Source organism: Suncus etruscus, chromosome 9 (assembly GCF_024139225.1).
Source record: "Suncus etruscus isolate mSunEtr1 chromosome 9, mSunEtr1.pri.cur, whole genome shotgun sequence".
NCBI classification, from domain to species: Eukaryota; Metazoa; Chordata; class Mammalia; order Eulipotyphla; family Soricidae; genus Suncus; species Suncus etruscus.
Genome location: NC_064856.1, coordinates 46,380,847 through 46,391,814, shown reverse-complemented (window position 1 = coordinate 46,391,814; position 10,968 = coordinate 46,380,847). Strand labels below are relative to the sequence as shown.

At 47.4% G+C, this 10,968-nt stretch overlaps 1 protein-coding gene across 1 annotated transcript in view; it reads right to left on the bottom strand.

Annotated features, from left to right (window-relative positions):
* The window catches only part of TENM4 (teneurin transmembrane protein 4), a 569,696-nt gene that overhangs the window by 5,734 nt on the left and 552,994 nt on the right, over window positions 1-10,968 (bottom strand). Inside the window, exons 30-32 of the mRNA XM_049780241.1 lie at window positions 8,302-8,598; window positions 4,971-6,585; window positions 380-522 (exon numbers count right to left, since the gene is read on the bottom strand). Of these exons, the coding sequence (XP_049636198.1) occupies window positions 380-522; window positions 4,971-6,585; window positions 8,302-8,598 (2,055 nt within the window). The remainder of the gene's footprint in view (window positions 1-379; window positions 523-4,970; window positions 6,586-8,301; window positions 8,599-10,968) is intronic.

Below are 10,968 nucleotides of genomic sequence, written 5' to 3'. Positions count from 1 at the left end.
ATTGGGATGCTAGAGGGGGACAGGCACAGAGGCCAGGCTGAAGAGTAGAGGGGTGTGGTAACAAGACAGGGGGTCTCACTGCCTCTTGCTAGTTTCCCGGGGTTGATCTCAGTAAGCCTTTGAGTACTGGTCCCTTCTGTGAGCAGGGTTGGGGGTGTGCCTTGCTTGCTTTGTTGGGGGTCCTCACAGGCTCAGTGCTTTTGTACACCTCTAGACTCACAGCAGCAGACCAGCCCCTTCCTAGGTCTGCTCCAGCAGGTGGAGGACAGGTTACAGGCTTGCATGGCAGCCCTGGCTTTCCTGAAAGCAGGCTGGGGCTTCCTGTAAGGTTTGGCCTCCCCCTAGGTGTCATGACTGCTGCATGAAAGGGCAAGGTTACCTTGCTGTTGTCCCATTCCTGAGTCTTCATCTGGGTGTGGATGAGCTCATAGGAAGGCTCCATAGCATCCGTATCTGGCTTGGGGTAGCCGGGAATCACGTTGTACAGCTGGAACCCAAAGGTGAGCAGCCAGCTGTTGACATCTGGGTGGAGAGAAGCAGAGAGCCCGAGTGAGTTTTCCCCCTGTGTTACTTCTGGAGCTAGGCAGCAGGAGGAGACAGATCAGGATTCAGGGCTGGGGTGAGTGAGCTAGTAGCAGTGTAATGGAAACTGAGGCAGAGAATTAAAGTCAGAAAATTAAAGAACCACCCCCCATCAAAGGGCTTATCTCCCTAACACTTGACAAGCACAACCTGTACTTCCAGCCCTTCCCCTTCTTCTGCCACCTCTAGGGTCTCTCTCTAGCTGCTGCTAACAGATGGAGATTCCCCCACAAGCACCCCAGCCTCAATGGGGAGCAGCTCCAGAGGGCTCCGCTACATCACTCAAAAAAAAAAAACAACAAAACACTTCAGTGGCTGATGTTCCCAGACACAATTAGGACAATCAGGGTAGCAGTCTCTGAGCAGGGCAGGGAGCAGCTAAGTTATCAAAGTATCTGGCATCCTAGGTCTGGACCAGAGCCCCAGCCCAGGACTTCAACTCTGTTCGGGCTACTTTGAACAAAGCTTTATGAAGTGGGTAGAGCAGTCTGTAGGGCTGGTGCAGGGCTCAGGTGTTGTCAGGACTGTTTTCTCATCTTCCAAAGAGCTCATTCCAGAGACAGGAATGATCACTTGTTCATGACTATCCCTGTCCCTGGCTCCTTCACCAAAAACCTGGGGTTTGCCTTTGGGGTTTTGGCAACCCTATCCGACTCCTGACTGGGGCATCTGGGGGTGCTGAGCTGCAACAGTGGCAGAGGTTCTGCTTGAATAAGAATCACAATGGGAAGGTATAAAGTGAGGTGAGACCAAACCCAACTCCAATGTCAGCTGTTCACACCCACTAGATATGGGAGTCCTGCCCTCTCCAGCCAGCTGCCTCCTCCTTTGCAAACTGAAACTGGTCATGGAGGAGTTTGCTGCTCTTTAATACAGTGTGACCATTTAGGAGTAGCTAGAAACCATAAAAGTAGGAGCTGTTTTGAGTTTGTTGCATAAAGAACTATTTCTGGAAGGCGGACCCTGTTTAACTGTGCCCCACTTGATTTAAAACTTATTATAGCAATGCCCAGGATCAAATCCAGGGCCTATGCTCTACTGCTGAGCTATATCCCCACTCAAGATACTTGACTTCTTTTTGGTAAAAATTGAAAGCAAGTAGGGCTGGAGCAGTAATATGGTAGGTAAGGTGCTTGCATTGGATGTGTGGCCAATGCCAGTCTATCCCCAGTATCCCATATGGTCTTTTGAGTCTACCAGGAGTGATCCCCGAGCACAGAGTCAGAAGTAACTCCTGAGCACCATGGGGTGTAGCCCCCAAAACAAACCAAAGCAAAAACTTTGGAAGGTTAGTGGTCACCTGCATCTTAGAGGCACTGCTGTCTATCAGCCTGGACTCACTAGGCAGGCAGGTGGTTTTTACACACAGATGTATCAATCAGTCTGTCAATACACTGATCTGTGGTGTCCATATAACTTTTATATGCACAGAGAAACCAAACTGTTCATTGCTTTATCACAGGACTGCTGTGATCTGGCCCCATCCTGGGCTGTCTCCAAGGTGCACCTAGACACCTCAGATCCTGGCTGCCAGATGGTTTTCTGTGTTTCTTCCGTCTCAGGCCTCCACTTGACGTTCTGGGGGTCTCCATTCCCTCATCAGTAGCGTGGGTACTTTGACTGACTTTTGTCTAATGTCCCTTTCCTCCCTAAATTTCTAAGAATCTCTGATTCTAAGAATCTTGGCAGATGGTTCTTTGGGAAATTAAAACAGAACAAAGGGGGGTGGGGCTAGAGAAAGTCTTTTTGCCTGAGGCTGAGAACTTGCATCTGAATTTGTAAATGCAAAGGAAAGCTTCTATGAGGGGCCCTGAAAATTCCCTGGAAACCTAGGACTGGAAAGAAGGATGGGTCCTAATTAGAAGTGATGGTAGGAGGGAAATTTTCCCACTGTGTCTTTAGAAAAAAATATCTGAAAATGTATTTATTCATGGTTTCTCCTACAATGCTTTTCTAATGAGTTGAGAATGTTTTTCTTCCTTCTTAGGAGCTCAGGGGTAGGCTCTGAGCTGGAACGGAAAAACTCCTCCACCCTCCCTCCATTCCTGATTTCAGTGTGGGGGATCTGGACTGTGCTGGGAAATACTCCTTGGTGTAAAGTTTTGTGCTTTACAAAGCAACTCTGAATCCAAGAACTAGGGTTTGAAATCAGAATTCTAATGGCAACTTCTCTCCTCATCAGTCCCCACTCTCCTCCTCTGGAAGCAGGGTGGGGTGGGGGTAGGGAGTGGGGATGGGGTGGGGGATAGGTGGTGGGTGGGGGTGTCTGTAAGCCCTGCCTCCCCAGCCATAGTTTGGATGAGGTGCAGTAGAGAGTGATAGTGAAAGATAGAAACAGTGATAGTGAGAGTGAAAATATGTTATAATGAATAATAGTTAACAATAGTGGATAATAGTGAGCTACAGTGAGTGATTGTGAGAGAGTAAGAAATAATGGGCAAAAGTAAGCCTGCCCTGTCTGCCTTGCAAACATTCCTTCTGCCTTCCCTCTCTTTATTTTGGAGGCAGTGTCCATGAACTTTTGGGGAAGTCCACTCTGCATCTGGATTCTACCAGGGCTGATCCAATGCTGTGGTGTAGTTTATCTCCTTAGTCAAGCAACTGGGTGAGGGTTGGCATGCATGTACCCTAAGCCCACTTATGGTCTGTTAGAACTTATTTTAGGACTCTTGAAGGCAACTGAGGAATAAGACCATTTCTTCTAGGGTGAATGAAGTATCTTAGGGAATTTTTATGGAAGCTGAAGTATCCAGCAAGTGTCACGATCAGCTCAGTCAGCACTTGCTTTATGTGACCTAGACCATGGTGGGTCCTTTCTGCCACCTCCACAGTTTCTTTCCTGTGCCAGGAACTGAACAAATAATAAATTTCCAAAACTGAGTTTTCCTTTCTACTATCCCAAATAAAACAATAAAATCCTCATCACTACCAGATTTCTGGGGGCTCATAGTTGATCTGACCTCTGGGTCAGAAATCTCCAAGTTCATTCTGAGTGATTTAACCAATGGAACAGAAGGGATTCAAGGTAGACAAAGGTAGAGAAATAGCAGGTGAATACATCACACAGTTCTCCTGACCACAGGGCTACTCTGTGCTTTTCATAAGCTGGAAGGTATTATGGAAATTCAGACCAAATAGTTGCCCAGAAGATTGATTTTTCTCTCAGAATCAGTATTCTAAAGGCATTTATTTGAGCTGGAGTTTCTTCAAACATACCTGGAGAAAGACAGTATTTCCTGTTATCCTAACCTATTTTCTTTCTTTCTATTTTCTTTCTTTCTTTCTTTCTTTCTTTCTTTCTTTCTTTCTTTCTTTCTTTCTTTCTTTCTTTCTTTCTTTCTTTCTTTCTTTCTTTCTTTCTTTCTTTCTTTCTTTCTTTCTTTCTTTCTTTCTTTCTCTCTCTCTCTCTCTCTCTTTCCTTCCTTCCTTCCTTCCTTCCTTCCTTCCTTCCTTCCTTCCTTCCTTCCTTTCTTTCTCTCTCTCTCTCTCTTTCTTTCTTTCTTTCTTTCTTTCTTTCTTTCTTTCTTTCTTTCTTTCTTTCTTTCTTTCTTTCTTTCTTTCTTTCTTTCTTTCTCTCTCTCTCTCTTTCTTTCTTTCTTTCTTTCTCTCTCTTTCTCTCTTTCTCTCTTTCTTTCTTTCTTTCTTTCTTTCTTTCTTTCTTTCTTTCTTTCTTTCTTTCTTTCTTTCTTTCTTTCTTTCTTTCTTTCTTTCTTTCTTTCTTTCTTTCTCTCTCTCTCTCTCTCTCTCTTTCTTTCTTTCTTTCTTTCTTTCTTTCTTTCCTTCCTTCCTTCCTTCCTTCCTTCCTTCCTTCCTTCCTTCCTTCCTTCCTTCCTTCCTTCCTTTCTTTCTTTCTCTCTCTCTCTCTCTCTCTCTTTCTTTCTTTCTTTCTTTCTTTCTTTCTTTCTTTCTTTCTTTCTTTCTTTCTTTCTTTCTTTCTTTCTTTTTCTTTCTTTCCTTCCTTCTTTCTTCCTTTTTCTTTCTTTATTCCTTTTTTGCCATACCTGGTGGCCCAAAAGAGCTGACTTCTGGCTCTGTGCTCAGGAGCCATTCCTGATAGTACTTGGGGACTGTATGCAAGGCCTACTATGGAACCAGGGTTGGCCATGTATAAGGCAAGTATCTTCATCTTGTTCCATGTCCTGGCCCCTCCAACTCAGTTTTTGTTTCTTGGTTATTGGGTCACACCTGGTAGGTCTAATGTTTTACTTACTGTTCTTAGGGATCACTCCTAGTAGGATTAAGGAGGACCATATGTGGCACAGGGATCAACCCAAGGTAGGCCATGAACAAGGCAAGCACCCTACCCACTATTCCTATTTCTTTGGCTCTTAGACCTAGTTTTCTTAAGGAAGATGGTGTGATGAGAGAGCTGCAATCACATGCCTTACCTGTCATGAAGCACTTGATGTCCTGAGAGTTGCTGATGGGGTTGTTGTTCTTGAACATGTAGAGGTTGAAGGGTACAATGTTGGTAGTGCTGAGACGCTGCCACAATTCATGGTCTGGACTGGTCCAGCGTCCAGCCAACACATCATAGTCCCGCTTGCCCATGTGCACCAGCTTAGTGAGCGGGTCATAGAGACCCCCATGGTAGCCGATGACTATCTGGAAGTTGGGGTTGGTATCCATGTAGATTTCCCCATAGGCTGTGTACAGGATCTGCTTGATCATCAGGCCTGTCCCACTGAAGACAGCCAGGGGGGTCCCAATGTTGTCACAGGCAATGTAGAACTCATCACTGCTGCTCAGCTCCATGGCGAACAGGTGGCCCTGCAGGTCATAGTAGAGGGATGTGATCTCAGAGCTAGAGTGGTTGTAGAGGTGGGTGACCCTGGTAGGGTTGCTCAGGTCTGCATAGAAGAACTGCAGGTGCTGGCCGTGGCTGCTCTTGCTGGACACGCGGCGGCCCAGGCCATCGTAGCGGTACCTGACACTCCAGCCACCTGCGCGATTGTAGGCGCGGATGAGTAGGCCAGCCGAGCTATACTCGAAGACGTCACCACCACGCTGTCGAAGGAAGCCATCCTCATCCACCTTGTACTGCACGTCACCCAGTCTGGTGATGCGGTCGCGAAGGTCGTAGCGCAGTGGGGTGAGGCGCACACTATTGCCAGGGTTCAGGAGGTGCAGGTTGCCATTGAGATCATAGCTGTAGCGCCACAGAGGCTTATCATTGATGGATACTGTCTGCAGCTGCCCATCGGCATCATACTCATAGGCGTAGCGTGAGGTGTTGGCATAGGGGCCCACCTTCAGCTCCTTCTTTACCACACGCCCCATGTTGTCATATTGAACAGTCATCCAGTACATGAGCGAGCGGAAGATCTCGTACTGCACCTCCTTCATGCGGCCGTAGGCATCAAAGTGCTTGGTGTGCGTCATCACAGCTGTGGTGATGATCTGGTTGATATCATAGTAGATGACGCCAAACTTGCCAAACTGCTCGGTCTTTCCTGAAACATCATCATAGCGGTACAAGTCGATGGGCAGCGGGGTCTCGTTGATCACAGCCTGCATGCTGGTCACCCGGAAGCTGTTGTCATAGTTGTAGTCAAAGCGGGCATTGACCATGCCCTCCTCGGTGAAGCGGAAAATTTGCCGGTCAATGAGGGGCCCGATCTGTCGGTAGCGGATGGTGCAGGTGAAGCCCTCATTCTGCAGGTTGACAGTCTTGAGCATGCCGGCTGTCTCATCATAGGTGAAACTCACCTTGGTGGTGTCATACAGAAGCTCGGCCAGCTTGGCCAGTTTCCCGTACCTATAACGCACACTGCGGCCGGTGCCCAGGTAGGCGGTGTGCAGGAGGCGTCCATCCTCGCTGTAGTCCTGGATGACAGAGGCATTGCCCTCAGGAGGTCTGTAGATGTTTCGGTAGTAGCCCACGGAGCGGATGGTCTCCAGTGTCTGCCGGGCCACGTTGGGCATTGTGACAGAGGAGAGGCGGTCATTTTTGTCGAACTCAAAGATGTACTGTCGCTGGCTATGCAGAAGCAGCACCATGGACTGCAGGAGAGAAAGAGCAGAAAGTGAGAGGAAGGAAGTAGGTGGTGGGCCAGAGGGGAGGCTTGATATTACAGGAAAGGGGTATAAGACCTAGGCAGCTGGGAGTTCTGAGTGATGCTCAAACTACAACTTCCCTGAGTATTGTGCCAGACACTGGGTCGCTATGCCCTGGTGTAAGAATTTCTCATAGTGCTTGGCTCTGGTAGAATCTTGGGTCCTAGGGTGCTATGGTCATGTGGGCAGCCTCCTGTCCACCCTGATACCAAGAAGATGGAGGAAGGGGCCAGGTAGTAATGAAGCCTGGAGCACAGGCTTAAAGCATGGCTTAATAGACATTTTCACTTGTGATCCACTTTTTGTCCATGATAATTTTTTGTTGGTGGGGGGAGAAGGTTGGGTGATACCCAGCAGTGTTTAGGGATCACCTAGCAGGGCTCAGTGTTAGGCATAGAAGGCTTTACTTTTACTTTTACTTTACTTTACTTTACTTTACTTTACTTTACTTTACTTTACTTACTTTACTTTACTTTACTTTACTTTACTTTACTTTACTTTACTTTACTTTACTTTACTTACTTTACTTTACTTTACTTTACTTACTTTACTTTACTTTACTTTTTACTTTACTTTACTTTTTTACTTGCTGTACTGTCAGGCACTCTGAGAAATTTTTATGCAATCCTGGGTAAATACAATAGGTAAATGAATGAGACATTCATTTACGGTAAAATCACTCATTCTGAAAAACTTTTTGTCATGGTCACTATATTTAGTTATGTGATCCCAAATGATGGGACCCCCCATGCTTAAGGAGCTGGAGTCCAAGTCTTCTGGCTTTCTATATCCTGATCCCACCTGAAATCAATGTCCTTTTTCAACCACACTGTCCCTATGCCTACTGTTCTCTCAATGAGTCCTGCTGAATTCTTCTTGGGGACCAGAAGACCATGAGAGTATGAGTAGGTAGAGAGTTGCTGGTAGTGGGGCTGATGAGGGCTAGGTCCATCCCGGGGTTAAAAGAGCCCCAAACAGCAGCTCACAGTTGGATCCTTTTCCTCTGAGGCTTTCCAGTTCATTGACTGACCTCTGAGGTCTCTGTCTGCACAGGCACAGAAATACACAATACACAATACAATAGCACAGTTCTGGGCAGGTGAGAAGGAACTGGAGACAAAGCAGGGCCCTAGGGCACAAAAGTGGATGACTCTGCTTCAGCAAAGGTTAAGGGTGGCTTGCCAGAGGCAAAGAGGCCTCAGAGCAGTCACCCTCCCATTGTGAAAGAATAATCCTTTTCTGATTCTTAGCCCATTGCCTCCAAGTGAAGCCTGATTTCAGAGGCCATGCTAAGGCCACACCAGCACCCGAGGCCAGGCACTTTCCAGACTTTGACCTCCTTTTCCAGATAAGACACAAATAAGTCTGAGCAGGGATCAGACCTGGCTTGGAGCCTGCCATCAGTACTGTCTCAGAAGTCACTTTTTGGATTGGATCACAGCCATAATCTGGATGGAGCAGTCCCATTTTTCTCTCCTGGGTCCCACTGGTCATGTGTCCAGCATTAGTTAGTTCTATGGCAGCAACGCAGGCTTTCTCTATTGAAAATTGCTGGGGTTAGATCTGTCCTGCCAGGTCAGCAGACTGGGTCTGGTCAGATCTAGAGGCAACGTGTCTGGCAGTTTGGACAGGAGGGTAGGGCTGGCCTGGATAGACACCTACCTTCTCTAGGTATGTATAGCTCCATATCTTCCCATCAGCGAAGATCTTGGAGGTGATACGGCCTGCCTGGTCATACTCCATTCTTTCAGACATGATGCCCCGCTGGATGCCTGCAATGTGGCCGCCAGGAGAATAGGTCACATTGACTCCGTTCAGCCTGCTGCTGGGGGACCAGAGGCTGGGCCGGCCCGCTGGGTCATACAGAATCCGGAGGGTGAATTTGCGGTGGTCATCGTAGATCTTTTCTGTACGTGTCACGCGGTCAAAGTCCAGGGAGAGGAGGTTTCGATTGTGGACCTGGAAGTGAGTGGGTGATGAAGGAAGAGGTTGTTAATCTCGACGAAGCCCTCTGGTCTGAGGGCATCCTAATAAGAGGAGCCACACACAAGTCAGCACTGTGAGGTCCCTCTTCTGTGAAAGGGGAGAAGTAAGGTCAACAAGAGTTGGAAGGCTACAGCAAGAACACAGGCGCAAGGGCTAGAGCAATAGCACACCAGGTAGGGCACTTGCTCTGCACTTGGCCAACCTGGGTTTGATTCCCGGCATCCCATATGGTCCCCCTAATACTGCCAGGAGTAATTTCTGAGTGCAGAGCCAAGAATAACCCCTAAGCACTGCTAGCTCTAGCCCCCAAGCAAAAACTGAAAAACAATGAGGCTGGAGAGATAGCATGCAGAAGGATGGTGGTTCGAATCCTGGCATCCCATATGGTCCCCTGAGCCCGCCAGGAGCAATTTCTGAGCGTAGGAGTAGCCCCTGAGCGCTGCTAGGTGTGACCCTAAAAAAAAAAACAAAACAAAACAAACAAAAAATTAAGTTGAAATAAAAAAATGATCAAACTTAAGCACAAAATCCCAAACCAACGACAACAGAATCGATACCCAATTTACAACATACTAGACACAGAGAGGACCACCTAGACTAGCAGCCTGGGAGATAAAAGAGAAAGATATGGGATTCATGCTGGAAACAGGGGTGGAGGGAGAACCACATTGGTGGTGTGAATGCTCCTGATTCAGTATCACTATGAACCTAAAATATTATTGTGAAAGATTTGTAATCCACTTTGACTAAAATTAAAAAAAGAAATTTTGGGGGTTGGGTGTGCCCCCCCCCCAAAGAACTAACAAACAAGAACACAGATGCAGTGCAAGACTCAGCTGGTGCCCCTGGAAGAGCCACATACCCTCCTGTATTCTCATGGGCCTGTTTCACAAAGAGGAGCCATCTTAGATTCTCCTAGATTGGGTGACTGCACTGGCCTGGCATAGGGAGATCTATTGATGTGGTGAGTAAGGGGGGCTGTACAGGTGTATGGTGGAAGAAAACAAGGGGCTAAGAAGGGATGATGGGGCCATGCAGAGGTATGGCAGCGAGGAAAGAAAGCTCCACCATATTAAGGCCTCCATGGAGCTGGCCTTGGTGGGATACTCACTGTGACACTGTGCCCACACATGCTAATGGTGTCTGAGTAGGTCCCTCCTGTCTGAGGCTCTGGGTCCCATTCTTGTATCTCCTGTTCCCCCCAACAATCACTCTGTCTACTCTCTCACATATAGCAATGTAGGTGGTTTCATTTGAGGATGGTAGTGCACACCTGAATTCTGGGGACAGTCCCAGCTTGAGCTATCTGTCCTGTCCTGGGTATCAGGACCTGCCCCACTTCCCCTCTTCCTATCAGATTTTCAACTTGAGGGCTTCCCAATGAAGAAGCCAGAGTAACTATGTTACAAGGAAATCCATCTCTTTTTTTTTCTGTTTTTTATTTTTATGGAAATCCACCTCTTACAGAGAGAATTTCCTCATTCCTAGTCCAACACCACACGGTCTGTATTTGGACCTGGTTGGCACCTGAAGTGAAGTGCTGTTTCCTTCTGATTGGGCCTGGCTGTCGGGGGGTATTTGGACATTCATTCTGATGCTGACATTAGTCCCTGTTTAAGCATGACAGGCAGGGAGGATGAAAAGCTGACAGTGTAGGTGACATAATACAAAGTCACACATGTGGACAATATAAAGTGCTTTAGGTCAGGAATGAGGCCAGGGCTCCAACCTCAGCTCTGCACCTGTCCATGTGCCCTGAGAAAGGTCACTGTTCCCTCTCTCCATTTCTAATGGCAGAGCCACAGAGCTGCGATGGAGACTGGAGAGACATGAAGGGGACTGAATAAACTCAGCATCAATTCCATAAAATAGCAGCAAATGATCATGGTCATTTGAGGAAGGAGGAACATATGTCTCTCTCTGCTTTCACCCCATACCCCATCTCTGCCCAATACACTTTCTGAGCCTTCAAGATAATAATTTATAATGATGCAGCTTCAGCTGTGAATGGCCTGCTCAGAACCAGGCTGCCTTCCCAGGGGGGAGTAAACACAATCACTACAGTGAAAATGGTGGCAAGACAATTCCTATGGGAAAACCAGAAGTGTTGTAAGTAGGCTGAAGCTGTGTTCTCTGCAACAGAGGGCTATGGAAGTCAGAGGATCATCCCACCCACAAGGATGGGGCCTTCTGAAAACATCTTTGTGGAGGAGCCCTGTGGGTGCCTCCCATGGTGGTGTAACCTAGCTAGCTGCACACACCCACCTCAGCCCTAGAGAACTCCTCATGAAGGGGACCCTACTTCTCCAGCAGAATTAATAAAAACAAGTTAAGCAGCTCATT